This window comes from Plecotus auritus, assembly GCF_963455305.1.
Source record: "Plecotus auritus genome assembly, chromosome: X".
NCBI classification, from domain to species: domain Eukaryota; kingdom Metazoa; phylum Chordata; class Mammalia; order Chiroptera; family Vespertilionidae; genus Plecotus; species Plecotus auritus.
Window position 1 is genome coordinate 103,400,458 of NC_137784.1, and position 27,233 is coordinate 103,427,690.

At 38.5% G+C, this 27,233-nt stretch overlaps 1 protein-coding gene across 1 annotated transcript in view; it reads right to left on the reverse strand.

Moving 5' to 3' along the window:
- Window positions 1-5,759: 5,759 nt before the first annotated feature.
- The window catches only part of TENM1 (teneurin transmembrane protein 1), a 1,003,294-nt gene continuing 981,820 nt past the window's right edge, over window positions 5,760-27,233 (reverse strand). The window contains exons 31-35 of the mRNA XM_080653537.1: window positions 17,689-17,985; window positions 11,362-11,749; window positions 9,308-10,528; window positions 8,117-8,259; window positions 5,760-6,731 (exon numbers count right to left, since the gene is read on the reverse strand). Of these exons, the coding sequence (XP_080509663.1) occupies window positions 5,973-6,731; window positions 8,117-8,259; window positions 9,308-10,528; window positions 11,362-11,749; window positions 17,689-17,985 (2,808 nt within the window). The 3' untranslated portion in view covers window positions 5,760-5,972. The remainder of the gene's footprint in view (window positions 6,732-8,116; window positions 8,260-9,307; window positions 10,529-11,361; window positions 11,750-17,688; window positions 17,986-27,233) is intronic.

A 27,233-nucleotide genomic window follows, 5' to 3' on the forward strand; every position in this document is an offset into this window, starting at 1 on the left:
GCCAGGGATTGAGCCTGCAACCGAAGCACATGCTCCTGATGGGAATCAAACCTGGAACCCTTCAGTCTGCAGGCTGATGCTCTATCCACTGAGCCAAACCTGATAGGGCTAAAATGAATATTTGTATGTAGAAAGCTATAACAAACGTGATCAACTGCAGAAGACCCATCAACATAACAGATGAAACTTGAATTTTCCTTCCAGATTTACGTTAAGTAAGTGAGTCCGTTGCTATTATTGCATTTGCCAGGGAGGAACAATTACGTCTTGCTTACCTCACAGGATTATTGAGGTGCTAGAATTATTAAAATGTAAGGTAGTACTGTTACTATTGATATTCAAAGATCTCTCAAAGTGAGAGTGAATGGAGAATATGGAGAAATCTCTTAACTCTCTAATAATTCTCTCTGTGTAGAAGTGCCTGCCTCTTTCTTTTTGTACTCTGAGGGTAGGATGCATATTTTGAAAAAAAATATCTCCAGATGATACTAATATCTACCTCTACTAGCACCCCGTGCTGCATTTTGCTGATGGGCTGTGCTGAGATAATCGGGATTGTCTTTTGCTTCACGAATCTTTTCACTGTATCTGTGAATATATCTGTGAATGAAAGGCAGTGGGGCATTTTAGAAAGTGCTGTAAATTCCAGGATTTCAAGCTAGTTTCAGGAATAGACTGTTTGGACTACAGCACCCCATTATTATCAAGTTGCATTTGGGAATATCTGTTGGCCAGCTTTCCCTGTGTCACTAGTGAATGTCTTCCTGTGAAAAAATCAGGGCCAAATGGCCATTGTAATTGCCCAGGACCTAGGGACTCAGAAGAGCTATTGTTTTTGAGTCTTTCCTGATTGCCCTCCCTGCCATTTATTTCTTTACCAATGCATTTGGGTGCCTAACTCTCCCCCATTCCCGTCTTACAATTCTTGATATTCTTTCTATTGCCAGAAACGCATCAACAGGAGAGAAACCTTTTTATAAGTCATAACCTAGAGGCATTTAAAATTTCAACAGCTACTATCTTTTTTTTATTATTAAATGGTCATTTGTGCCAGATATTCTATTTGTATGAAAAATAAAAATGAAGAGATGTCTGCTTAGGATTAGTGCCTTTTTTATTTTTGCACCTATATTTTCAAGATAGTGCAGGTTTATTGTTCCCTGATAGGGGAGCCCCTTTTTATCTCAGGTGACCAGACTGACTGGAGAAGGTCATTTGGCGCATGAATAAAATGGGACACAGCATTCATTTGCTATTTTATTTTTTAAAAACGAAATATTCAAAGTACTTTTTTCTTTCAAATATCGACACATAATGTTGAACTTTAAATATGTACAGCATGTTGTTGTGATGCTCTTGTAGAAAAATGCATGCTTCTGGCCTGAAAACCAGAGCAAAATGCAAAAGACCATTTAACTGCAGCCAGAGAACATGAACCTGTACAGTATTCAGTCACTTTTCAGCACAGGAGTGAGAGCAGGAATACAAAATTGGAACCTATTGTTTCCTAGCAACATGGCTCAGGCCGTTATAACACAATTTTCAGTATGATTAGAACCTCTAACTGTTGTTATATAGAAACTGAAAATCTTGGCATACACTGTAAACATCTTTACTTCTCATGAGAAAGTAAGCAGCTAAAAAGAATATTTTTCTGACATAAAGGCTATACTTCTCTTTTTCACCTTTTCTCTTACTGATGCTTTTGCCAGAAGAATAGTAAAGATCTAGACATTGTCATGATTCATACAAGTAAAATATTTTTCAAGGACACAATCTGATATACTAACATTTATTTAAGAGGTTAAAGTCCACCACTAAATCTAAGGAAAGATTTTTAACTGCCAAACACATTTCCTTTGACAAATAATGTAAGATGACAACCGCCAAGACAAAATCCACAGCAAGTTTAACTCTAACTATTTTCACTTACTGTTTAGGAAGTAATTTCTTCTTACACACAGTAGTATATTTGGTCCTTAATAGCTTTCACATGAAGGACACACTGACATAACAGTCACTATTTTGTGGCTGAATTCTTTTTTGTTGTTGTTTGTTGTTTTCCAGGTTTTTTTGTTTTGCTTTTTTGTTTTTTTTGTGGGTTTTTTTTTGCTTTTTTTTTTTTTTCCAGAATAAACAACATTACAGAAGGCTGTGGAAGAGCAGTCTGAATCTAGTACTAGTCAGGTCGGCTATGTGTATGTGAGTTTCTCCAAGAAAATAAGAATATTGCATCCAGTCTGTAGCCTTCTGTTTTCCATAAGCTATAATACACCCCAGTCTCTCCAAGTTTCTTTCAATACTTGATTACTGTACTTTTGCTTCCATTACCACTGAACGCCACTACAATTGCTCTTACAGAAACATATCTTCATAAATGCAAAAACTTTGCCCTGACTCTCTTAGGTTATGGTATTATAGTGGGGCCTGGTCTGGTTAAAAAAATATATATATATATATTAAAAGGAACGAAAAGAAAGAATAAAAATGTAGAAATAACATGGTAGAATGCTTGAAACTATGCCAAGAGTGATGAAAAAGAAAAACGTTGTGAAAATTATAATTTACTTTTAAACCTCTCTATGTAGTTTAGCATATGAGTTCCAAATTATACATTATTAAGTTTTCATACATTTGGCTATGTTGCATATATTATATATATTTATATAGTCTACATTATAGATCTTCTAGATAAATTGTCAGGGAAGGACACACTTATTTTGTACATTATTTTGCTGGGTTAAAAATAAAACATATGCCTATTTATATAGTGAGTATTTTGCTAAATTTTGGGCTTTATTTCCCTTTCAGGAGTCATGCTTTTAATCAATAATGATTAGAATGACAACTAAAAATAAATGTATTTAAATGTCTGTTAAACTGTGAACTTTTCAGCTCATTTGGATCTCTAGACTATAGTGCAAAAGTAAAAACAAACCAAAACAACAACAAAAATGCACAAATAAAATGGGCCTAACTAGGAAAAAACCCAGGGAATACAACCACAGAGTGTTCCCAGCCTCCAGCCCAGAATGTTCTTCAGAAGAGGGCCCAACTACTGTGCTCTCATTCTAACTGATTGAATGGAGTGTGGCTGTTTAGTGTCAGCTGCCAGTCTGTTGGGTATGAAACATCAACTATTTCTCTTTAAAATGCTTTTACTTTCATCAGGAAATGCAAATGAATTGTCCTGTCATTAATTTAAACTTCAGAACTACAAGTCAATGAAGGCATTCTTTGTATTCAGCCAAATAAGAAGCAATGTACTCAATACTTAATATCTCCACATTCTTAATAAGAAATGCCAAAATGTTTCTCTTACATTTACTACTCATTAGTGTTAACCTTTTGGGTTTTTTCTCTTTCCTCCAAAAAACTTTGGAAGTGGTAAAGAGAACAGTAATAGTTCAAGGCAGTATGAAAACCACAGCTGTAAGTAATAAAAAGTGCATTTCCTGAATATAATACAAATATAACTTTCAGAAACGAAAGGCACAAACTAAATAAATATGTATTACAAACTAGAAATGCACAGTTCAAGGTAATTACTATTAAGCAAAATCTTCAAATATTTGTTTCTAATGAATACTTAAAGCAGTTTGAAAATGATACACCATCAGTGAATTGCAAAAATTATAATCACTTAAAATATAAGCAAAATAGACTCTTGGATTAGTGATAAAAATACATCATCACACTTATGAATGCACTCTCTATATACAGTTCACAAATTATTTTTCCATTAATTTAAAAGAACGTCAGAGGTTCTAGGAACTTAAGGTCCATTTTTAGGCTGGTGTGGAGGTATTCAAATTTTCAACAACTTTGTAAGTCATTTTAGAATCCCATCCTGAATAAATACTGTACCATTAACACACTCCTGATTCAGGGATAAAAACCAATAATATGATTGTAGTCTGGATTAGTAATCTCTTGAGTTGGTGTGCTTCCAACTCAAAAGAGAGATGAGTTCATCATGAATCTTTTCTCTCTCTCTCACTGTCTTTCGATACATGTGTACGAATGTGGTAATGCCAACCTGAAGGTTTTGAAAATAAAATGTTTAGATAAACCCTCCCCTACAATCTGTGGGTCCTTGTCTTTCCCTCACTCTACTTTGTGTAGTAAGGAGCCAGACTCTTTTAAAACCTTGGCCTGAGCCTGGATTTGCATCTTCTCAAAGACACTGTCATCACAAAGCAAGGCAATGACCCCAACACTGTATTTAGGTAGTAGCTGGAAAGAATCCATACTGTAACATCCCATTGTAAATTCTCCTTTAGACACAGCAAGTGTTCAGACTCTGGATGAAAGTGCTGAAGCTGGCTCAGGGGGATTTTCTACAGGCCACATCACGCTGTCATGCATTTTCATTCGTGGTAACTTGCAATTACACAGCATTTTACAAACTGTCTCTTTGACCCTGCGCACAAATCTCCCAGATCACCAAGGGCTTCTTTTACTACAGGATTCTTAGAGATTGAGAAACTGCAGCTGACATTAACACTAATCCTGATCTTTTCCCAACTTTTAAATGATTGCAGAAGAAAATCACACTTCCTTTCTGGAAAATAGTTATTTTCCTAGGCAGGAGATATGATTAAAGCAATTTAATGGGCAAAGACAGAGAACTAAAATAACTAACCATATACATTATTTTGGTAAAAAATAGTCTGCCTCTTTATAATTAGTTGAAATGTTTTAGGTTGGAAAAGGTACACTTAATTAAATTTCCTGACTATGGTTGGGAGATGTTCAATACAGAATGGTACATTTAAAAGATAAATATAATTGAGCTGAAACAATGTAGAGCAACTATTGTGATGTTTAGCTTGGTTTCCCCTTTGATATGTTCCTTTCAAGCTTAGTATTCAGTCTAGTTTTTAAAGGTTTTGGCTCTTATGAATTTCTGCAGTAGTAGTGAATGTAATTTATCAGCATCCCAGGCATGTATGCCTGCTAAAGCCTCTCTTTTTTTGTACCAGAATCATTCTTTGTAGTAAGTCACCTTTCGTGTGCACAAAACCATTGGATTAGTGTATAAATACTGAATCACTAATGTGAAACTATGACCAAAACACACCCTATATATAGATGAGAAATTCCTACCCAGGTTAATAAAAGCTATGCTTACATGACACCAATACAGCTGGACAATTTAGTAAAACAAAATGTAGTCAAAACAGGTGGTATGGGAGAAGTTACATGGGCCAGCTGCCTTGGTATCACACACACACAAGCAAATTGTGGCAATTCAGTCTGGGTACCACACCCACAGGGAAGCATGGTAGACAGAATGCAGCCACCACACGCCAAAACACAGCACAACAACATGGCATTTACTTTAACAAGCAGGAAGGTATAATCAGGGAGAAAGGGCAAATGGTTCTCGACTCTAGGAGATTGTGGCTGAGGACATTTCACACTTCTTTGAAGTGTCCTATAGCAGATCTGGAAAATGTGAAAGGGCTGGCAGTCTTGCGAAATGCAAGGTTTAGATACTATTGCACCACTTTTTCTGCCCACAGTTAAATATGAAACTTCATGTCGCAATAGAGATATAGAACCTTGGGTTCTTTCTGTATATTTGCATATATATATATATATATATATATATATATATATACACACATATATATATATATATATATATATATATATATATATATATATATGCATGGCTGACAAATTTAAAGTGGTGCTTTCTGAAGACCTTTTGTTTTTAGCTGTTTCAGTTTTACTTGTGTTATTTTGAATACTGCCACACGAGAACTAAAAATCTCTGTCGTTTCTTAAAGAGTTTAAACAAACAATATTAAAATACCATCTTCCGTCACATTGAAAGGCAGTTGGATATGTTTTTCCTCCATATTTACATATACAGAGTTCAGATCTAGAAAACCAATACAATAAACCATTTTATGTTTTAAAAACAGGCAGTCTTTGGTGACGCAAAGGCAGAGATTTTTTTGTTACCTCCTGCCTATTTCACTCTGTCTCATAAAGTGAATATTGTTGGCACTGTCAGAGAGTTCTAAATACTGCTCAACAGACAAAACAAAATACCCATCATAACCTTGTACCCTCCCAGTGCTCAAAAGCTGCTGCTTTTCCCCCTCTGTCCATGCCCGAATACCCTCTTCCCCTTCTTGCAACCTTCTTTGTTCCTTAGTCCAGGCCTGGGCCACAGCGCGCTGTCTGGCGATCTCCAACACGTGATTCTTTTCCTCTTCGACTGTTGTCCCATACCGGATGTTGAAGCACAGAGCCCCGTGCTGGAGCTGGATATCTGCAAACCGTCTAGTCCTCCCATTCAACACAGAAGTCATCTGGGACACAGTGACATTGACACCATTCTCTAGAATCCGCCTCCCCCCAGTGTTACCGATGAGCACCAGGTCTTCCTCCAGAGACCCAAGCTTAATGAAGTAGTGAGTGTCCCTCCCATCTATGGTAAAATGTAGGTTTTCCAGGTAATGAGCATTATTGAGAATGGCAGCAAGCCGCCTGCTATCTTCATTGGCTACTCCTATAATATCGGCTGTTACTATGCCATCCTTGATGGCAAATTTTATACCTTTTCCAAAAACAGAAGGAACAGAGGCGAACCTTGGTTGCTTCCCTCCTTCAAGGCATCGTCCATCATTGTATCGGGGAGTCATGGGAAGTTGGTCCAAGGAAATGAAATTCCTGAGCTGTTTCTGGAGCTCACACTGAATACCCAAGATAGTCTAGGAAAGAAGAAAGGCACAGTGCAAATGTGGCACAGGATTAAACACCTGCCATACGGTTGCTGACTGTGGAAAGCAAAGGCTTGCAATTTGCTAGTTTGTGATTTACAAACAAGCCAAATTTGGAATCTCTTCATCAGAGATTTGGAAAGAAAAGACTAACAGGTGACATGATTACTTGGCATGCATTTCTTGGTATCTTGGTGAGTTAAACATAAGAAAATATATTCAAACTTGATAGCACAGAAATTCAGAGCTAGAAGGCACTTCAAATTAAGTGGGTCCAGCTCCCCCCAAACAAAGACATTTCATGTTTGCCAATTTAATTAAAACCAACTAGCTGTTATGACTGTGTGTAGAGTAATATGTTAGGCACAGGGAGATATGAAGAGATGCATATGGCATCATTCTTGCTTTCAAGCAGTTATGACCTTATAAATAACAACAGCAAACCAGCAAGAAGTTTGCTGACCTTTTTACGTGAACTTAAAATAAAAACCCTTTTTATTATGAAAATTTTCAAACATATGAAGAAACAGAGAACAGAATAACAAACCTTCAAGTATCCAATAGAAAGCTTCAACAATTTTCAACATTTTGCTTAACTTCTTTAGTACTTTTAATTACAAAAAGCATTTACATATTATATGTATTTACAAACAAGGAAAAGCCTATAGAACCTATTTATAATTTCTTTTCCCTTATAATTTTTTACACTTAAATTTCAAACGCTCCCACACACATTTCAGTTTTATGTTGTTAAAGCCATTTTTTTTTGGTTAACACAGAAATTCTTATTTTTTCAATTGAAAGAAAAAGTTCCTTCTTGTTTTCATTGGCACCTCATACTCCTGATAAAATCATCTGCTAAAACATGAAGGTTTTGGTATTCATATTTTTCAGAGATTATCACTGTAATATTATTTTTGCTTCACTGCTTATATATATTTTTTTCTTTATCAAAATAATTTAATTCTGTTATTCCCATGCTCTTCATCCATTTTGCCCTAGATTATTTTGCAGTTGGAAATCTGATGTTTTAATGTCTTTTCATGAACAATTTCTTTATATAGACTCTATACTGTAATTGAACTTGGTAGCCCATTTCAGAATTTTAGAAGTTCAGTTCCTCTTTCCTGTTGCTTGTCTACCCGAGCAGTCATCAAGTGACATGTTAGTCTTTTCTTTTCCAAGAGCTCTAATCCCCTGATCCTTTCCCCATGAAAGCTTTTGTTCTGCTTTGTCCTTAATCATGATATTTTAGTGAATATTAAAGACAACTCAAAAATAAGTAACCAAATATATGTTAATACCATTTCATGGTGTTGGATGCTCTCCTGTTTTTTTTTTTTCCAGCTAAGTAGAGATGGTAAAAACATACTAACCTTTCCAGGATCCCACTCTTGAGTTTTTGTCTGAAGCTGTAGAAGCTCATAAGTTAATTCCAAATTTTCTAACTCTGGTTTGGGAAATCCAGGTAGTACATTGTGTAACTGAAAACCAAATAGCTCCAACCAACTGCCAATGTCTGCAAGACAAAAATTAAACGGAAAAAATTTTAAAGTCCTTACTTTACAACCTTTGTGGAAAGTTTTAAAAATGCCTCTCCTGCCTTCAATATGTTTAGTCAATGGGAAGTTAGGAATAAAACTCCCCCTATATCACCCACTCTAAAACATATGATCCTTTACTGGGAAACATTTTGATTCATGGATAATCACAGATAGGCTCATTTTACTGCACTGAAATTCTTGTTTTTATTTTTAAAAATGTATTTCTTCGAGAGAGAGAGAAAGAGGGAGAGAGAGAGAGAGAGAGAGAGAGAGAGAGAGAGAGAGAGATTTGTTATTCTGTTTATTTATGCATTCATTAATTGATTCTTGTATGTGCCCTGAATGGGGATCATGCCCAAAACCTTGGTGTATCGGGAAGATGCCCTAACCAACTGAGCTACATGACAAGGTCCTTTTGTTTGTACTGATATTCATTTTAAAAAATATTTTTATTGATTTCAGAGAGGAAGGGAGAGGGATAGAGAGATAAAAACATCAATAATGAGAGAATCATTGATCAGCTGCCTCCTGCACGCCCCCCCCCCCACACACACACTGGGGATTGAGCCCACAAACCAGGCATATGCCCTTGGTCAGAATCGAACCCAGGACCCTTCAGTCCACAGGCCGGTGCTCTATCCACTGAGCCAAACCAGCTAGGGCATGTACTGAAATTCTTAACATGGTAGTGGTATTAAGGCCACACAGACTGTGATGTTAGATTTATTTAATGCAACAGATCCAGAACTTTTCTTTTAAAAAATTATTTGTATAAGTTTTTAAGCATGAAAACTACAAATAGATAGCTTACAAGGGAAGAAAAGATATACTTCAATGCAAAAGCATCGTGGTTATGAACAGTTTTGCTCACTCTAGAAGGCTAAGGAAGAGAGTGACTGCACAATAACTTGTGGGCTAACTGGCAGGAAGAGGAAGCATATTTACAAAGGCATTGAGATTATGTGATAAACACCACTGAGTTATCACTTTACTTTAGTGTAAACTTTTACTCTGCTTAAATACCTGTGGTATACTTTGCAACATCTTGAATTTTGCCAACTGGGTAGTTATTTTCAAAGCAGTAGAGGTTGAATGGTTTAGGAAGGAGGTTCAACTGTTTCCATATGTGATGATTAGGTGTCGTCCATCTACCAGCAACAACATCATAATCCCTTTGCCCCAGGTGCACTAATTTAGTAAGGAAATCATAGAGTCCTCCATGAAAACCAATGATGACCTGAAAGTCAGGATAAGTGTCATGATAGATATCTCCATAGGGCGTGTACAATATTTCTTTTATCACCTGACCTCGACTGCTGAACACAGCCAGTGGGGTGCCTGTATTATCACAGGCTACGTAATATTCTTCACCACTGCTTAGCTCCATGGCAATAAGGTGACCTTGGAGATCATAATACAGGGATGTAATCTCTGAGCTTGTGTGGTTGTACAAATGAGTAACTCTTATGGGGTTGGCAAGGTCTGCATAGAAGAACTGGAGGTGCTGTCCTAGGCTGGACTTACTGGCAACACGTCGCCCTAGCCCGTCATAGTAATACTGCACACTCCAGCCAGAAGCCTTATTGTAGGCTTTCTGCAGCAGACCATTAGAATTATATTCAAATATATCATTTCCCCTCTGCCTCAGAAAGCCATCTTCATCCATTTTATACTGAATTTCTCCTAGTCTGGTGATGCGATCCCGGAGGTCATATCGGAGAGGAGTAAGACGAGCACTATTCCCATGGCTTAAAAGGTTGATGTTGCCATTCAGATCATAACTATAACGCCACTGGGTTTTATCATTTACAGAAACAGTTTGAAGTTGCCCATCAGCATCATATTCATAGAAATATCTTGTTATATTGGCATCTACTCCTACTCTTATATCACATATTACCATACGGCCCATATTATCATATTGAATAGTCATCCAGTAGGCAATTGCCTTTAGGATTTCATATTGGACTTCAATAACTTGGCCATTGGCACTGAAGATCTTGGTGTGCTTCATCACTGTAGTAGTTATGACCTGATTTAAGTCATAATTGATCACACTAAATTTTCCAAACTGCTCTGTTCTACCAGAGACATCAACATATCGGTACAGGTCTATGGGCAAAGGGGTTTCATTTATCACAGCTTGCATGCTGGTGACGCGGAAGTTGTTGTAGCTGTAGTCAAACCGAGCATTCACAAGACCTTCTTCACTAAATCGGAAAATCTGGCGTCCAATAAGAGGTCCTGGAGGAATAAAAATCAATATAATGAGAACAAAGCTAGGTGTTTAATGTTGAGCAATCAGAAAGGTCTAGTGTTATTTACTTTAGTATTAATGCTTTTATTTTCAAAATAAAATCATGAGATTAACTTCTGATATCTAATGTCTGGGTATATCATTTCATAGAATATATTCTCATAGTGTGGTCACCAGATTTGAAAAAAAATTAAAATACTGTATGTAACAGAATAACTGAATTAGAGGAACTATAGAAGCAATAACCCATTCACTGGCTGAGATGAGGAAACTGATATTATAAACATGCTTTCTTTTTATAATCATTGACAAAAATACTTTCAATTCATTTAACCTGGTTTACAAAATCAGAGGGTCAGGTTTTGACAAAGTCCAGTATTCAAGGAACTGGATTTGGGCATTTTAGAAACTCCAAGGATGAAATATAATACAAAATTCTGACTTCTGAAGATAATTTGCCATCAGCTGAGACAGAGGTTATACAGGGCATGAACTAGTTTCAGTGACTCATATCTTGCAACTGCATCTTTGGGAAGATTTGGTGGTGAGTAGGAAACAGATACACAGTTAGACTAGGTACTTAGATCTCAGCTTTCTTGAGAAATGAGAGAGAAAAAGAGAAATACACTGCATGTTTTTAAGGAATCAGCTTCATGCAGCATGTATTTTGAATTGTTAATAGAAGACACTTTGATAGGTAAAATGCCAGTTTGTTGGATTCAATGTCTATAGGTTATTGCTTCTATCTCATACTGTGGGCAGCAAAAATCTCATTAAAAATATGATGTGGTATACACATCACCACCCTTTCACAACAAACCTGTTTGCCTGTATCTGATTGTGCAAATGAAGCCATCGTGCATCAGGTGTATTGTCTTAATCACTCCAGAAGACTCTTCATATGTTAATGTGACTTGAGTGGTGTCATAGAGAATCTCAGATAGCTTTGCTTGCTTGGTGTACTTGTATAAAACTCTGCGTCCTGTCCCCACATGCAGGGTCTGTAGCAGTCGGCCATCTCGACTATAGTCTTGGATAAAAGAAGTGCTACTGTCCGGTGGGGTATAGATATTCCGGTAGTAGCCCACTGAAAGCATGGTTTGTAAGCTGTGGCGCACCATACTAGGCATGGTGACCGAGAGCAGACAATCCGATTGGTCATACTCAAAGATGTAACGCCGCTGGCTATGTAAGAGAAGCATCACGGACTGAAACGAGACAAAGGCAAAGTAGCATAATATGTACCACTGAAGTGGAAGAGATAAAAGGAAATACATATCCAGACATTCAACACAAATTTATCGAGCACTCACTATGTGTCAGGCATTGTGGTGGGCCCTAGTTGATACAGTAGTGGTTAATAATGATGTCTATCCTCATAGAACTTATATTTAATGGAGAGAGACAAGTAACCAAGCTATTACAATATAGTGTGGAATGTGTTGTGACAGGGGAAGTACAGGGTGCTTTTGGAAGGCAGAGGAAGAGCAGCTAACCCAGACTTAAGAGATCAGGGAAGGCTTCCTGGAGAAAGGGACATCTGCTTTGAGACCTAAAGGATGACTAGGTGAAGGCAGAGAGGTGGGTGGAGCAGAGTAGAGAGAGAGTATTCTTGACAGAGGGCACAGTATTGTGGGGGTCTGGATAAGAAAGAAAACATGGCTTTTTTTCAGAGAATGAGAGGAATTTTGTATGGCCAGAGCATGGGTATGTTGGGGCGGAAGTGGTGGTGAATGGCAAGAGATGAGGGCAGTTAGGTAGGCTGGGTAGACTCTAGATCAGCCTTGGGCAAACTACGGCCCGCGGGCCAGATCCGGCCCGTTCGGCTGTTCTATTCGGCCCGCGGAGCCGAACGAGCGGAGGGTTCTCTTGCTCTCCCCTCCGCTCCTTCACCAGCAGCAGTGTTAACATGGCAACGTCGGGAAACACGGCCGCAGCTCCTTCTTCTGAGTGAGGGGATTTATATCCGCCCATTCAGTAGAAGGAACAACCTCTCAATCTTCCAGAGGCTCCTTGTAATGCCTGCGGACGCGTCCCCCGACATCACCCTGGGAATGCGTAGACATGTTATCGTGGTGATGTAGGGAGACACGCCCCTGGAGAGCACAGTATCAGACCATTAGCTAAAAAGGAGACCAACAACACTGTTCCCACTGAAGTTGATGTTTTAAAGACCAAAAACCTTTCAACCCAGTCGACATTGCCATCTACATCTACGTCCCGGGCATAATTTGGAAGTTGCACTAAAGAAAATGTTTAACTTACTGTTTACACATTTTGTTCTTTTCTATTTGTTTTAGTTTTAAATTATTTTATTATATTTAAGTTTAATTTGAAAGGCTTTTGTACCTTTCCTTTGTTAGGCAATTTTATTTTGCCTTTGCCATCTTCAATATAAGGTATGTTATTGTGCTATGATTCCTCCATTTTTTGAAGTTTCAAATTATAATAATTAGTGTTTACATTCTTCTTGTTAAAATGTTTGAAATGAATAAAACTATTGAAATAAAAAAAAGACCGTACCCTTTTATGTAATGATGTTTACTTTGAATTTATATTAGTTCACACAAACACTCCATCCATGCTTTTGTTCCGGCCCTCCAGTCCAGTTTAAGAACCCATTGTGGCCCTCGAGTCAAAAAGTTTGCCCACCCCTGCTCTAGATCATACTGGACTTGTTAAGCCATGCTAAGAAGTTTGGACTTAAACATGTTGGCAACAGGGAAGCACTGGAAGCAAGTTGAAGGTCAGGACATTCGCACAGCTGGGAGAAACACTCAAGTTTGTATTCTAGAAAGGTTACCATAGTTTCAATTTGGAGATGAATTTGAGGCAGGTAAATGGAGGGCAGGGTTTGTCGCACATTAAGTTATAGTCACCAATAAGTGTCGATTGACTTCATGTACTAGATGTCTTTGTGAAAAGTTGCATAAAATATTATTATTATTGCTTTGCAATTCATGCTTTAAACTGTATTAGGGGAACATGCCATTAAAGTGGACAATCCTCTGATTATACAAGCCCTCTCTCCCTAACCTGATCTGTATTTCAGAAACAGTTATTTGTTGAGGCATATGTAATACTTTGCTTCTATTAGGTTTTTCAATGATAATGGCTTATCTTATTTTAATCTTGAATCTAAACATAAAAAGAGCACTGTTTTAGGAAAAGTCAACCCTATTTCTAATTGAAAAGCATTTAAATCTCATCTTTTAAGAAAAAGAAAAATTGCTCACTCTGGGAAATTCTGAAGTAACTCCCCAAGGAAGCTTTACCCCTCCCTTCTTGAGAATTCCCTTATCAAGCAAAAAGACTTAGTTGAGGTTTACTTTCTGAAGTTTCTGTTATGAAAACATAGGTAACTTTTCATCTTCTAAATACAATTTACATAGGTATTTATATGAATTATAGCAACACACATAATGTACATCTAAGTCTTTGAAACTACATATCCTTCCCGACTTTCTGAGAGTTATTGATTTTGAATCACATGTCAATACTGTGAAGTCTAAGTCAGCATTTATTTACTCATTCACTCATCCTTTCTTTTCCATCAGGTACTCTACCAGGGGATACAGAGCTGCAGGTGGAAACCCTGTCACCTCATCACCCGTGGACAACCTGCAGCTCTGAAAACCCCACTGCACTCCTCCTTGACCAAGCAGAACCTGGGGCGAATTGGTGGGAAACATCTTTAATGACCTCTATGCTAAAAGTCAGATTTCCCAACTCATTTCACTCTCTTCTGTCAACTGGCCATAAACAAGTAACATCTGTCACCTGTGATGTTCAAAAACAATGCTTAGGGGTCCATCCAACGCCCACAGTGCTGCTACAGGATAAAAGGCCATTTCTTATTAGTCCAAACAATAGAGTGGAAGACTTTTTATTTTGTAAAATTGATTGTGAGGTCCTAAGGAGATCATTGTAAAGAAGAAGAGGAAAAGAACAATCATGCCTGTATACTCCTCTGAACAATAGAAATGAAATGGTAGAAGTTCAAATAACCACCAGATGGCAGTGTGGGGCCACCTGAAAGCTCAAACCACAGGCTGCATCTGTCCCTCCAGGCTGCCTTTGAAATTTTCAACCCCAAAGAGGCAATTTTGTGTAAATGTATTAGACTAAAGCATCTTATTAAATTATTATAAAATATATTTAAATGCATCTTAAAATGAAGTTCTTGAGGATGATTTCAGGAAGCTGAAAGATTTACATTTACTCTAATACAAAATTTTAGCTCCACAAGTCAGAGGAGTCTCATAAATCAAGATAGAGAATTAATGACCACACAGAGAAAATTTAAGAAACAATAATTGATTTTTTAATAGAGAAGAAATTATTTAAGCAACTTCAGCTATTACCCAAATAATTATTTTTCTCGTAATGGCTACAAACCATTGTGCATAAAAATGATCCGTATAACTTTCACTTTTTCTAGAGGAAGTCAAAGAATTTTTAGAAAATTTCTGCACCTTAAGGTGAAATATCTGCTGTTGCTTTTTAAATATATCATGGTATAGGGATGGCAAGCAAATTTACAGAGGTAATACCAGAGGTATTTTGAGGTATAAAATGAAATATACATTTTAAAGTTTGAGAATTTGTACTTTAAAATATACTACAAAAGCCAGCCTCTTTGTCCTTGCACTGCTCCAGATATAGTGAAAAAATGTGCCAGCAAAGGCCATGTTCAAGAGAGGACTGAAATGAGCATAGGAAGACACAGAACCCCATTACATCATTGAAAAAGTTACATGTAAATAGGATTTTATAAATTCAATATTCTTTCCCTTTCCCCCCATAGAATCACAATTTCAAAGATGCTTTAATTTCCTCCCTCTCTTCCTTCTACTCTTTCCTGTGTTAATTTACCTTCAAGTAGCAGTTAAGTGCTAGCATTTAAGTTCTCAACTTTAAAATAAATACTATAATGCAGTATTCAAATAGAAAGCAACTTTTTTGAATGCAAGATGTACTAGGTGCTTTATATTAAGTTATTTCATTTAATCATCACATCTATTCAGTGAATTTGTTATCACTGTCAATAACAATGTTAAGATCAATGCTATGGTAAATAATTTTTAGAAAGTAAAGAACCATGTGTTTTGTAGGTTCTGAGTTTTGCATAAAAGGATTGCTTAATAGGGGCTATGTTTTAATTAGAGAACAAATTAGAAATCAAGAAAGGGACAAAAATAAACTAAAAGGCACAAGTGATTTGGTTTGTCTCTCTTGTCAAGAAACTAGTCTTTGGAAATCACCGGGGCTTTTCTTGATACATTATTTCGTATCAATAAGGTCTTATTTCTGTCCACTGCAGACACTGACAGTCTCACATAATTTTCTTTGTTTTGTTTTGAAAGAATTATTGCCAAATAAGTTTCTGCAAAGAGAATTTATGTGAAGTTTGCTTCACATGATTCTTCACTCAAGTAAGCTTGATGAAATAATCAGCTAATTCAGAAAAGGGAAACAATAAAATTGCTTCAGAGGCTAATACTGCATGCAGGGCTGAAATGTAAGTGTTCAATAGGCTCTTTTGTTATTGTATAGATAGCCTAAAAGGAAAGTCTTCTGAGAGCCATATGCAACTGTCCATAGGAAATTAGCACAATGGCCAGACTACAGTGCTAATGAGGTTGGGGTTATGAGTTCAAACCCATGTAGTTTTCCTAAAGAGAGCTAGCTATTGCACTAGCCACAGGTAGGACCTGTGGAAGAAGCAATGCAAACCCATCCTAACTTCTGAAAAAATAATCCAGCCTATATTCCATTACAGTGGCATCTTTTTTTATATGAAGGTCATCATTATATGTCTTGCTTATGTAAACAAATATTTGGATTCAGTCAATTTTGTAAGAGGTTCAGCCCTTTGTGGACATCAGTCATATGATTTTGCCAGTCATTCTTGTTATTGCAATTCAAAAGAGGAAAGTCCCACTCCATAAGATTCAGATGTTCCCAGTGTAGAGAATATAGATATAATAGATTTCTTCAGCAGAAAAGGATGGGGGATACAGCAGAAAACCCCCTCCTTTATCCTGCCTCCCAAGTGGGGCCAGCTTTATCTCCTAGGCATTTCCAACTTGGCAAATTCCCCAGTGACTGACTCTGGGAAATAGTACAATCATTTTTTATAATGACATACAGCCACTGGCACACTTTTGTTTGAAACCCTGGGGGTATATCAGAAAGGCTTGGCATCATTGGGTGCAAAAGCAAAATTTTGCCTTGTGAGCTATGAATTCCTATAACTTTTCTAAGAACTTCTAGGGGTCACCTTGTGCTCATTACCCTTGACTGGTCAAGGGAAAACATTTTTCAATTTTCTCAGAAATTAATTCAGGACTGATAAATTCAGTTGAATGGATAGATTGAGGAAACAAGAGACACTATCTTAGGATATTAGAAATTGAGATGGCAGATAGAGATCAATTTCTGTTATTGTACTCTGCTGCTGATCTGGCTAGAAGGTATTTGGCTGTGTGAGGGCTGATGTTTGACAAATGGTTTTGGTGGCAGGATTAAAGTCCTTGTCTGTTCCTACCAAACAGAGGCCATGAGCTCCTATCATGGATGCTACTGGAGACTCGCTGTACACAAAGGACTATAACCAATGAGCCCCACTGCCACCATTCCCTCTGACAGTTGATTACTTGTGAAAATTAGTCCTCAAATGTATACTACTAAAATGTCACTGACTATCCTAACACAATTAGAATTCTTCGTCCTCTGTGTAAGAGGCTCTTTTCCAGAGCTAAGATACATTAACACACAATTTTATAATTTTCTACCTATTTTCCTCACTATGGGCTTTCATAATAATAAAGATACATTTTCAAGAGCATGACTGAATATGCTCAAATGAGGAGAAAGCTAAGCCATTATCCTGACTTCAATTTGAAGTACGTGGCAGAGTGTGGGGTTAGGAAAAGTTCTCAGTTGCAAAACAGCTTATTCTTATAGGACACACACACACACACACACACACACACACACACACACACACACACTTTTTTTGTGGGGTAGAACACCCAGAACAAAGACTTTTCTCTTGCCAGTCCTTACCAAGGTGGGTAATTAGGACCACTTTCAATATTCTCAGTCAGATCTCAGAACTAGTTTATTTTCCCCATATACTTACCTTTTCTAAGTAGGTATAGCTCCAAATTTTCCCATCAGCCCAAGTTCTTGAAATTATTTTTCCACTCTGGTCATATTCCATTTTTTCATTCCACATCCCCCTTTGAATAAACGTCACCAGTCCTGAAGGTGAATACGTGATGTTCACTTCATTATATCTGCTTATAGGAGACCACAGAACAGGTCGTCCTGTTTGGTCATAAAGAATTCGAAGGGTGAATTTCCGATGGTCATCATAGATCTTTCCTGTGCGTGTTATATGGTCAAAATCTATGGACAGCAGGTTTCTGTTATGGGCCTACAAAAAAAGAGATACAAAATTCATTTGAAGCTCTGTCTTGGTTCCCCCTATCTAGCACATTCACAATCACAAAGTTTTTTCTGATTCTCCAACAATGGAGTGTCTCTGGACTTTGAATCGGAATGACTTTCACCTTCCTCAGATGACACTGATCTTTATTCTCCAATCAGACCGTACAATCCTGGAGGGGTGGGCTATGTCTTAACTCTTGGCATGTGGTAGATCCTCAATATAAGGTTGTTGGTGTCCCCCCCACCCCAATTTAAGCCTCAAAGTTACTGGCACAATTTTCAATAATTATGTAACCTTATGTGAGTCAGATGCCTACTAAGGATTGGGACTTCCTTCTCCCTCTTTACCAGTAAAGTGGCTAGAACATACAAGGTTGAATTATTTATGTGATTAGAAATCAGAACAAAGGGATATATTGACCCCTCTAATTTATACAGATTCCCTTCTTAGTCTTCCTTGTTCACCTGGGCTTAGAGTTATATCTTCTACCACAGGGAAATTTAGGTTGCCCCCTAGTGATGGAACCCCAAGCAGCAATATTTTCATGAAGGGCACCAGGTAAATATGTTGGTAGGTTCCCTAGTATTTGCACAGGTGGCACCACTAAAGGAAGTCAAAACATAGAATTTAGTTTTGACACCAAGTCTAGAAATAGTTTTTGGCTTGGTTCTGGTTCTCGGCTTGCTTGACTGCATGCTAGCATTCCTCCTGTGTACCTCACAACCACGAAGTTGTCCTGAGAAAAAGTTGTACTAGAGAAAGCCTGGTGCAAGGGATCTCAGATGGATTCCATGAAAGACAGCACTCAGTGGTGCCTGACTCCTAGGAAATTTAGCTGGGTCCACAAAAGATGACCTAACAACTGACTTAGTGAAAAAGTTTAAAAATTAGCAAAGCGGCAACTTTTACTGGGTTTTCAAAGTAACTGGACAACTGACCTGATATTTTCTATTCTTCAGTTCATAGTGTCAATGTTTTGCAGTCCCACTAGTAACTTCTGCTATGGCTAGCTGATCACAACAGAGCTGAAGAAGGCTCTGTGGAAGAGCAGAGCTTTGAAGGAAGGGCAGGTGGAAAACCACGGGGAGGGCTTTTAAAATTTACTTTATTTATTTCAGTTTAGTTCAGTTTTAGTTTTAGTGAGTTTTTTTTGTTTTGTTATAACTTATTTTGAAAGAGTAGGACTCAGAAGAAGTTGCAAAAATGGTACGAAGTCACCATGTACCCTTTGCTCAGCTTTCAAGGGACAGATTTCTCATGCAGGTGGAGGAAGTCCAAGGCAAGGAACCAAGGTAAGAATAAGAAAGAAGAGACTTTTAGAAGTGTAAATAGCAGTGGCCCAGGGGTCAGGAGATATTGAGCTAGCTGCTTGACTGTGCACCAGTCATGTCTTCTATCAGGGCTGTAGTTTCCTTATTTGTGAAATAGGAGTGATAGAACCACTTCATACCACAGAGTTGTGCTAAGAATGAAATGAGATTACATATATAGGTACCTGGTGAAGTGTAAAAATAGTATTAGTAATTGTTATTTTTAGAATATAATGATTACTTTTCTAATTTTAGTTGGGCTTTTGAATGGGCCCATGTGTCAGATTCCAAGGTGATTGTAGCTTGGTGTACTAGGTTTATAGCTGTAGGAATTGTCAACACACTCTCAAACAAAATGTTAAATATCAGGTTAATGAGTTGGGGGGAAAAACCAACATTAAGGTTTGACTACATTAACTATAGTTGGACTAAATGGATTCACTAGCTATTTAACTAAACTTTATGTTCATTCTTATGGTTAAATATCTGAAAGCCATGCACCATGTCCCCAGAAAAATGCACATAAGCACATACATGATCATTTGTAATAAAATCTCAAGGGGCCTCTGAAACCCAAACATGAAACCTCAAGGGGTCTCAAGAGTCCAATTTCAAAATCCCAGTTCAGAAAGAGTTTTAAATTTTTTTTTATCTTAAAATTGAGATATAATCCTATATAATAAAACCCTAATATGCAAATAGACCAAATGGCAGAAAAACTGAACAACCAAACAACCGAACAACCGGTCACTATGATGTGTGCTGACCACCAGGGGGTGCATGTGGAACATGGCAGGCATCGGCAGCAGGCAGCAGAGTGTGGAACATGGTGAGCATCAGCCGTGGTGTGATGGTGGAGCAGGTGAGCAGGGGCGCCACACCAAGGCGGGGCACCATTTGCTGTCATCAGGGCGAGCCTCTGGTGGTTACTGAAAATTCTTTGCTCCCGTGCACTGGGTCCCACCCAGTGCTCATACCTGCTGTTGGTGCTGGCCCCACTCGCACCTGCTGCCGGCACCCAGCACCAGCCCCAATGCTCGGTGCCATTAGCAGGTACAAGCAGCAGCTGCCAGCCCTAATCACCCATCGGGGTTTCTCTACCTCCCCCTGCTCCTGAGGGGCTATCGGGGTGGCAGCCACCTCTTGCACCCATTGCTGGCACTGGACCCAATTGCTCCACGCTGTCAGCGGGTACCAGTGGGGCCGGCACTGTCAGCATGTGGGAGTGGCAGCGGTGGGAGTGGGGTTGCCAGCAGACAGGGGACCGAGGCATGGTGGGAGGGGCTGGGCAGGGATGCGGAGGATGGGCCGAGATCCGTCTTTGTGCCCACCGCAGCCTCGTGGCCTACAGTCCTTTCAAAGTGCACAAATTCAGGCACTGGGCCCCTAGTTGATATATAACATTATATTAGCTTCAGGTGTGTAACATAATGATTCAATGTTTGTATACATTGTAAAATGATCACCATAATGTCTGATTAACCTTTTTTTTTCTTGTGATGATTTTTAAGATCTGTTCTCTTAGCAACTTTCAAATACACAATACAGAATTGTTAACTATAGTCACCATGCTGTACATTACATCCTCAGGACTTGCATATTTTATAACCATAAGTTTGTACCTTTTGACCCCCTTCATCCATTTTGCCCATCCCTGACCCCCCTGACTCCAGCAACTGCCAATCTGTTCTCTGTTTCTCTGAGTTCTGTTTTTTGTTTTGTGTTTTATATTCCACAAAAAAGTGAGATCCAGAAAGAGTTTTTAACTTAGTGGTCTGTGTGACTATAAAGCCAACATTCTCATTTCAGATTCTGGTCTTCCCTTGCTCAGTAATCTTGTGTAGTTTGCCTTTAAAAATACCTCCTCAATACCCCACCCCCACTACAGATTATAAAAGTAATAATTTTTTTCATTGCAGAAAAATGGGAAAATATAGAAATATACAAAGGAAATAATTACTTATAATTCCACCTTCTAATGCGAATCACTGCTAATAGTTTGCTGCATTTCATTCAATTTATCCTACTTTTCTTTGCATAATCTGTGTCCATACATTTAAAGAGGACAACTGGGATTATATTTAAAGTTTTATGTCCTACTTTTTCAGCTAATGTTTTATCTTGAGCATCTCTCATGTTATTAAATATTCTTAAAATGTGGACTTTAATGGTTGCATAATATCTTCCTGCACAATAAGCATCTATTTATCCTTTCTCCTATTGTTGGAAATCAGAGATTTTTTTCCCCATTTTCCTTTTATATCTCATATTTTGTTGAACATTTTTGTAAGTAAATATTTCCTTAGTACAGAACCGAAATTACTGGGTCAAATGAAAAGAACATATTAAAGACTCTTGATGCAATTTGAGATATTACTTTATAGTGCACAATAGTTGTGCAAATTTATGCTATCATTAACTAGTAGTGGAGGATCTATCTCATTCCATCCTTACCAACATCAAGTATTATCATTGTTAGTAAATTTTTCCCAATCTGAGAGTGGGAAAATGGTATGCTACTGTGGTTTAATTTGTATTTATTTGATAAAAATACAGTGATACAAATAAATACTAGTGAGGTTGAACCCTTTTTAATATCTATTGGCCACATGTATGTCTTCTATGAATTGTCTGCTCATGACTTTTGTCCATTTTTCTGTTGGGGTGTGGCACTTTTAAAACCTCCTGGTTTTAGTTTCTTCATCAACCAGCTGGTGCTAATGATATTTGCCCCTAATTTTGAGCTTCTGCAAAAATAGAAACTTGTAAATATTCCATGTCATGAATTCTATCCAGAAGACTAGTGATTGGGAATCATGACTCTTTAAACTATCTGTAGCCAAGTGCATAGAGTCACCGGGCATAAATATATAGTAACATACTGTACCACCTATGAGGTGATAGAGAAGCACATGTTTTCTTTCTTTTAATATGCAGGGCCTGGAAACCTATATGAGACCAGGTGTTCTTTCTTCAACTACCTTTCCTGTGGTTTTATAGCCACATATCTCCAACTGTAATACCGTTCATTTACAATAGCTGTAAAATATCCATGTACTCTCAGAGATGATTGTAACAGTTACAATTCATGTTATAATGATAGTTAGAGCCAAAGTAACAAGTGATTTCCAGTTCAACTGAATTTGTGGTTTTATTTGTCTGACAGATAAAGTTTACAACTGAAGAACACATTTCTAAAAAAAGTTGTTACAGCTACACAAGCAGGGATCACTGTTCAAAATCCACTACAAAGCAGGCAGAGCCAAACTCTGCCTGATGTCCTCACTTGGCCTGTTAAGACTTCTGCAACCATACTTCTCTTTCTGGAGAATGCACTCTGATATTCAGATGTTGCTGAAACACTAGTTTCAAAGTCAGGTTTGGAAGGTAATGTAAAATTTGACGACTAGCTGAAAGGGATGAAGGAATTGAACATGCCACAGAATCCTCCTCCTCACCCTCTGCCCCGCAGAGTATCTTGTGGAAACCACATGTGAGAAGGCTGGGAAGAAGGCTTTTCCAGGGGAGTTCTCCCACCCTCCTTCCTGAGTGCTATGTGCCTCCAGCTTCCATGGCATGAATCAGAACTAGGCTGCTTGCCTCTGACTGCTGGGGTCATGAACAAGGCTGAGAACACTCCACATTTATACAGGCACTTGTTTGTCTGAAAGGCAAGAATAGCCCCTGACCTAAGCATGGGCCATCCATCCTTATTCATCCTTATTTCCACTCTTACTCCACACAGTTTACATCAATCCTTGCCCTGGAAAAGAGGGGCAAATAAAGGGTTGAAATTTGGGAATAGCCCCCAGCTAAAACAGGTCTCTTTGGAGAGGTTGCACATTGGACAAGACCTTTGAGTTTGGCAATTAAAGAGCTGTACACTGGGGCAAAAAAGCTGGATTTGATCATTTTTTAAATAGAAGAAGTATCTATACTTAATATATCCCTTGATTTCCTTTATGTTTTTTCAACTTTGCTAAGGAGAAGTAAGGAGAAGGGCTTGCTTTTTGTTCATACTTAGACCCGAAAGGAAAAAGGGAAGAAGATGCCCTGGGGATCATGGATTGTGTTGCCAGCAGAAATCAAAGTGCCTGTGAAATGTTGGTACAGGGTGAAGCTCCAAAGAAAAGTGTCTTTTGCCTTCCCTCTGAGCCTTTGCTTGCTCTTTCCCAGGAGTTTGTGTTTTATTGCTTAAGAAAAAGTCCTTTCAGCCCTTCCAATTTGAGACTCATTCAATTAGTAGGATAAAGATATATTAGGTTGATCTATAGACAACCGCTGATATTTGTCTGTTTTTGGCCTATTTAATTTTCTTCCTGCTAATCTGGTTTTGTGTCAATTTTATTATTGGTCCAGACATAAGGACTTAAGAAGGGTAGAGGGAAGAATTCTCCCCCTCTCCAACATAATACACATAGTAAGACCTCAGTGAATGTTAATTGCTGTAATTATGATTAATGATAATAATACTACTGGTAATAGAGATTGCACAGCCTATACCCCTCATTTTATAGATGGGGAAAATGGTGCAATTTATGGGCATACCCATCCTTACTCAAAATCTTACTCATTCTTTTGAAGGGGAGCAGAATTTGCCACCCCAAAATAATCTCTTTGGCACAAGAATTATTTTTGGCTGACTATTTAAGAAACAGCAGACACAGGGAAATCTCTGAAAGTGGAGCAGAAGTGCCCTGGCATAGCAAAGATGTTTTCTGAGAATGGAGGGAGGTGCTGGGATCCTCTTGGCTGCCTCCCAAATTCCCCCTCATCTGTCAGCCTGAGACCCTGTGTTTCAACTGGGCTTCTTTCCCCTTTTAGAGCTCAGATCACGTATGAACATTCACATGTTGCATTTAAAAGCCAATTTACTCCAGTCTCAGTTATCTGTGAGCAGAAAAAAAAATTGTCAGGATTTTAGATTGGTCTTTGCTTCATTTTGCTTGTAAACACATAATCATCTTAGTTATTTTTATGACTTTGTTTTGAACTGCTAAGTTTCCTGAAAAATATCCTATATAATAAAACCATAATATGCAAAATGAACTAACTGCAGAATGACTGGTCACTTCACTATGATGCACACTGACCACCAGGGGGCAGACGGTCAACGCAGGAGCTGCTCCCTGGTGGTCAGTGTGCTCCCATAGGGGGAGCGCCACTCAGCCAGAAGCCGGGCTCATGGCTGGTGAGCACAGTGGTGGTGGTGGGAGCCTCTCCTGCCTCCGCTGCAGGAGGGTGGTAAGGAGCGAGGGGTCTTGGACTGTGAGAGCCCTGGACTGTGAGAGGGATAGCTGACTGACAGCTTAGGCGTACATCCTCCGAGGGGTCCTGGACTGCGAGAGGGTGCAGACCGGGCTGAGGGACCTCCCCCCCCCAACAGTGCACCAATTTCATGCACCGGGCCTCTAGTATAATACATAAAGGAGACTGCAGTTCTGGAGTTTTGCTGTAACCTCATATCTCAGTTTGCAAAATCTTGTAAAGAGCTCCGGGATCCAATGCTGAGATGTCTCATATAATGGCCTTATTATCCACGGACACGGCAAGGTACAATCTGGATAAAGTTCCTAAACCAGTTTGTTTTTGGTGAATGTCCAATTCTTTTACAACTGCCTATACTGTTACTTGTATTCTAATTTCCCTATTGTCCAGGGAAATGTATTTATGGGGACAGATTGATGCAGCAGATGAGGAGATGTATGGACTGGATGTAAAAGTACTTTGCAAGGAAGATAATTCAAACACAACTCAGGTTGGGGAAAATGGATTTTTAAAATAAATGAAATTTCAGGATATTAATGTGATTTATTTCATTTAGTGGAGCTGGTGCAGGATGGCCCAGAGGTAACAAATCCCTTGCCTGCTCAGGCTGAGCAGGATATCACATTTCCCAGCAGTTTGACTCCTTCACTTTGAAGGGGACCCTGACTTTGTATAAAAAAGCATAACCACTGATCACTGGATAAAAGCAACTCTTAGAGAGGACTATCCTTTTCTGATGTTTTTCTTTCCAGCTAGAAGGTCTGGAGTGGATGTGATAGATAGCTTTCTGGAACATTTGATGTTCATCATCTTACCAAGTGAGCCTTTCAATGAACCTGTCATTTTGTGCCTGAATAATTAGTGGTTTATAAACTGCTGCCCACGCACATTTGTAAATTACAATCACACCTTTGTGTGGTTTTTCAAATAGAACCTTCATTTGTCCCAATACAGCTGGGGTTTCTATGTTGTGTGACCATGTGAATCTGGTATTCTGTTTCAAGAGCTCTGGTACCCCAAGATGGCCTCACTGTGCAATGGCAGCTTCACCAGGAGAAAGAAATGGTTCAGCCCAAGGTCTCGAGGTACTTGAGGGCATCAGAAAGGCTTATTTTTTCCATGTATGCTTACAATGGGTCACTGCATGTTTGGCCCAGAAGAGAGAAAGTTACATCTCAAGTGTCATCAGCTTGTCCCTTGAAAAGGACACCAGAAGTTAAGGGCACCATCTCTGAAATAATAAAGTCAATAAGGAAAGAGAATTTGCTCTGTCAAAACTGGATCCACACCTACCTTTTGGGGACATATTTATTCCACTAAATCGGGTATGTTTATTCTAGAGAAACTAAGGCAATGGTATAAACAAAAATAGCAGAGGATGGGGAGAGCAGGTACAAATGAATCAGTTAAATAGCTTTCCTCATCCTCTTGCCACCTTCACACATTGCCTGGAGGCCAGCCAGTTGTCCCGCACCACCCAAACTTGCCAGTACATTAGAGTCGATCATTAGTCTTTTTGTCAACATTGAAACAAGGACTCAGGCCCTGCCAAGGTGGCTCCACTGAATGGGGCAATGATTTGTCAATAAATTATTTTAAGGAGCATGGCAGCACAGCATGATATAGTGGAAAGACTGTTGTGCTACACGAAGTCCTTCATTTTAGTGCTGGCTCTGATCCTTAATAGCTGAGTGACTTTGGGCAAATCACTTAACCTCTCTGGGCCTTAGTCTCTGTATCTATAAATTGGGAATAACAACAATTGATGGTTGTGGTGATAAAAAGAATCCTGGTTCTGAATACATTTTGTTAACTCTAAGGCACTAAACATAAGTAAATGATTGTTATTGTTAGATTTCTAGGGGCATGCACAGTAACACCACCTAGCCAATAAGGGTCTATAGTCTTCAGTACTAGGACCAGGAAGTACCCCAGAGGTCATGTAGAGGAAAAGGCCCTGAATTTGTTGCCTTTATAAGCCATTCCACAAATCCATTCAACTCTACCACATGTCAACTATAAATAGTATTAACTAAATAACACTTCATTCTACTCCTTAACAGTAAAGAGCTCCCAAATGTTTTATAACCATTAGTTTCTCAACAGTAAGAACAATTTGGGATATGAGGTGTAAATTACAGTTTCTAGTCTCTCTCTATCATCTGTACACATGGAGGGGCAAAAATAGGGTTGGTTATCTTAGAACATGGAAAATCCCACAGTATAGGATGGACTATCCTAAAGAATAGAAAATGCCAGTCAGATAGTGTATGATTTTGTTCACAATGTTTTATTGAGGCTATAAGCTGGGGGAGGTACTAAGAGATCACTTATTCAATATTATTTTCTATTTTGAATCTATGAGGTTGATAAGCCATATGTAGATAATTCTTTCTTTTCTCTTCATTTCCCAGGTGAAAAAAAATAAAGGTCTTTCTTAAGTCACTTGTAAAATTGAGTAGCAAGGCCAGGTCATCTAACTTCACCCAGGGGAATGCCATTTCTAGAACCCTAATAGAAGCCCTCACTACTATTCACACAGAAAAGTCTGACTATTTGGATTGGTTTCACTTCTCAAGTCAGTGGCATATCCAGTAAATATTATGCTAGAGACCAGTCAATGGAATAAGAACATACAAATTGACTTGTGTATGT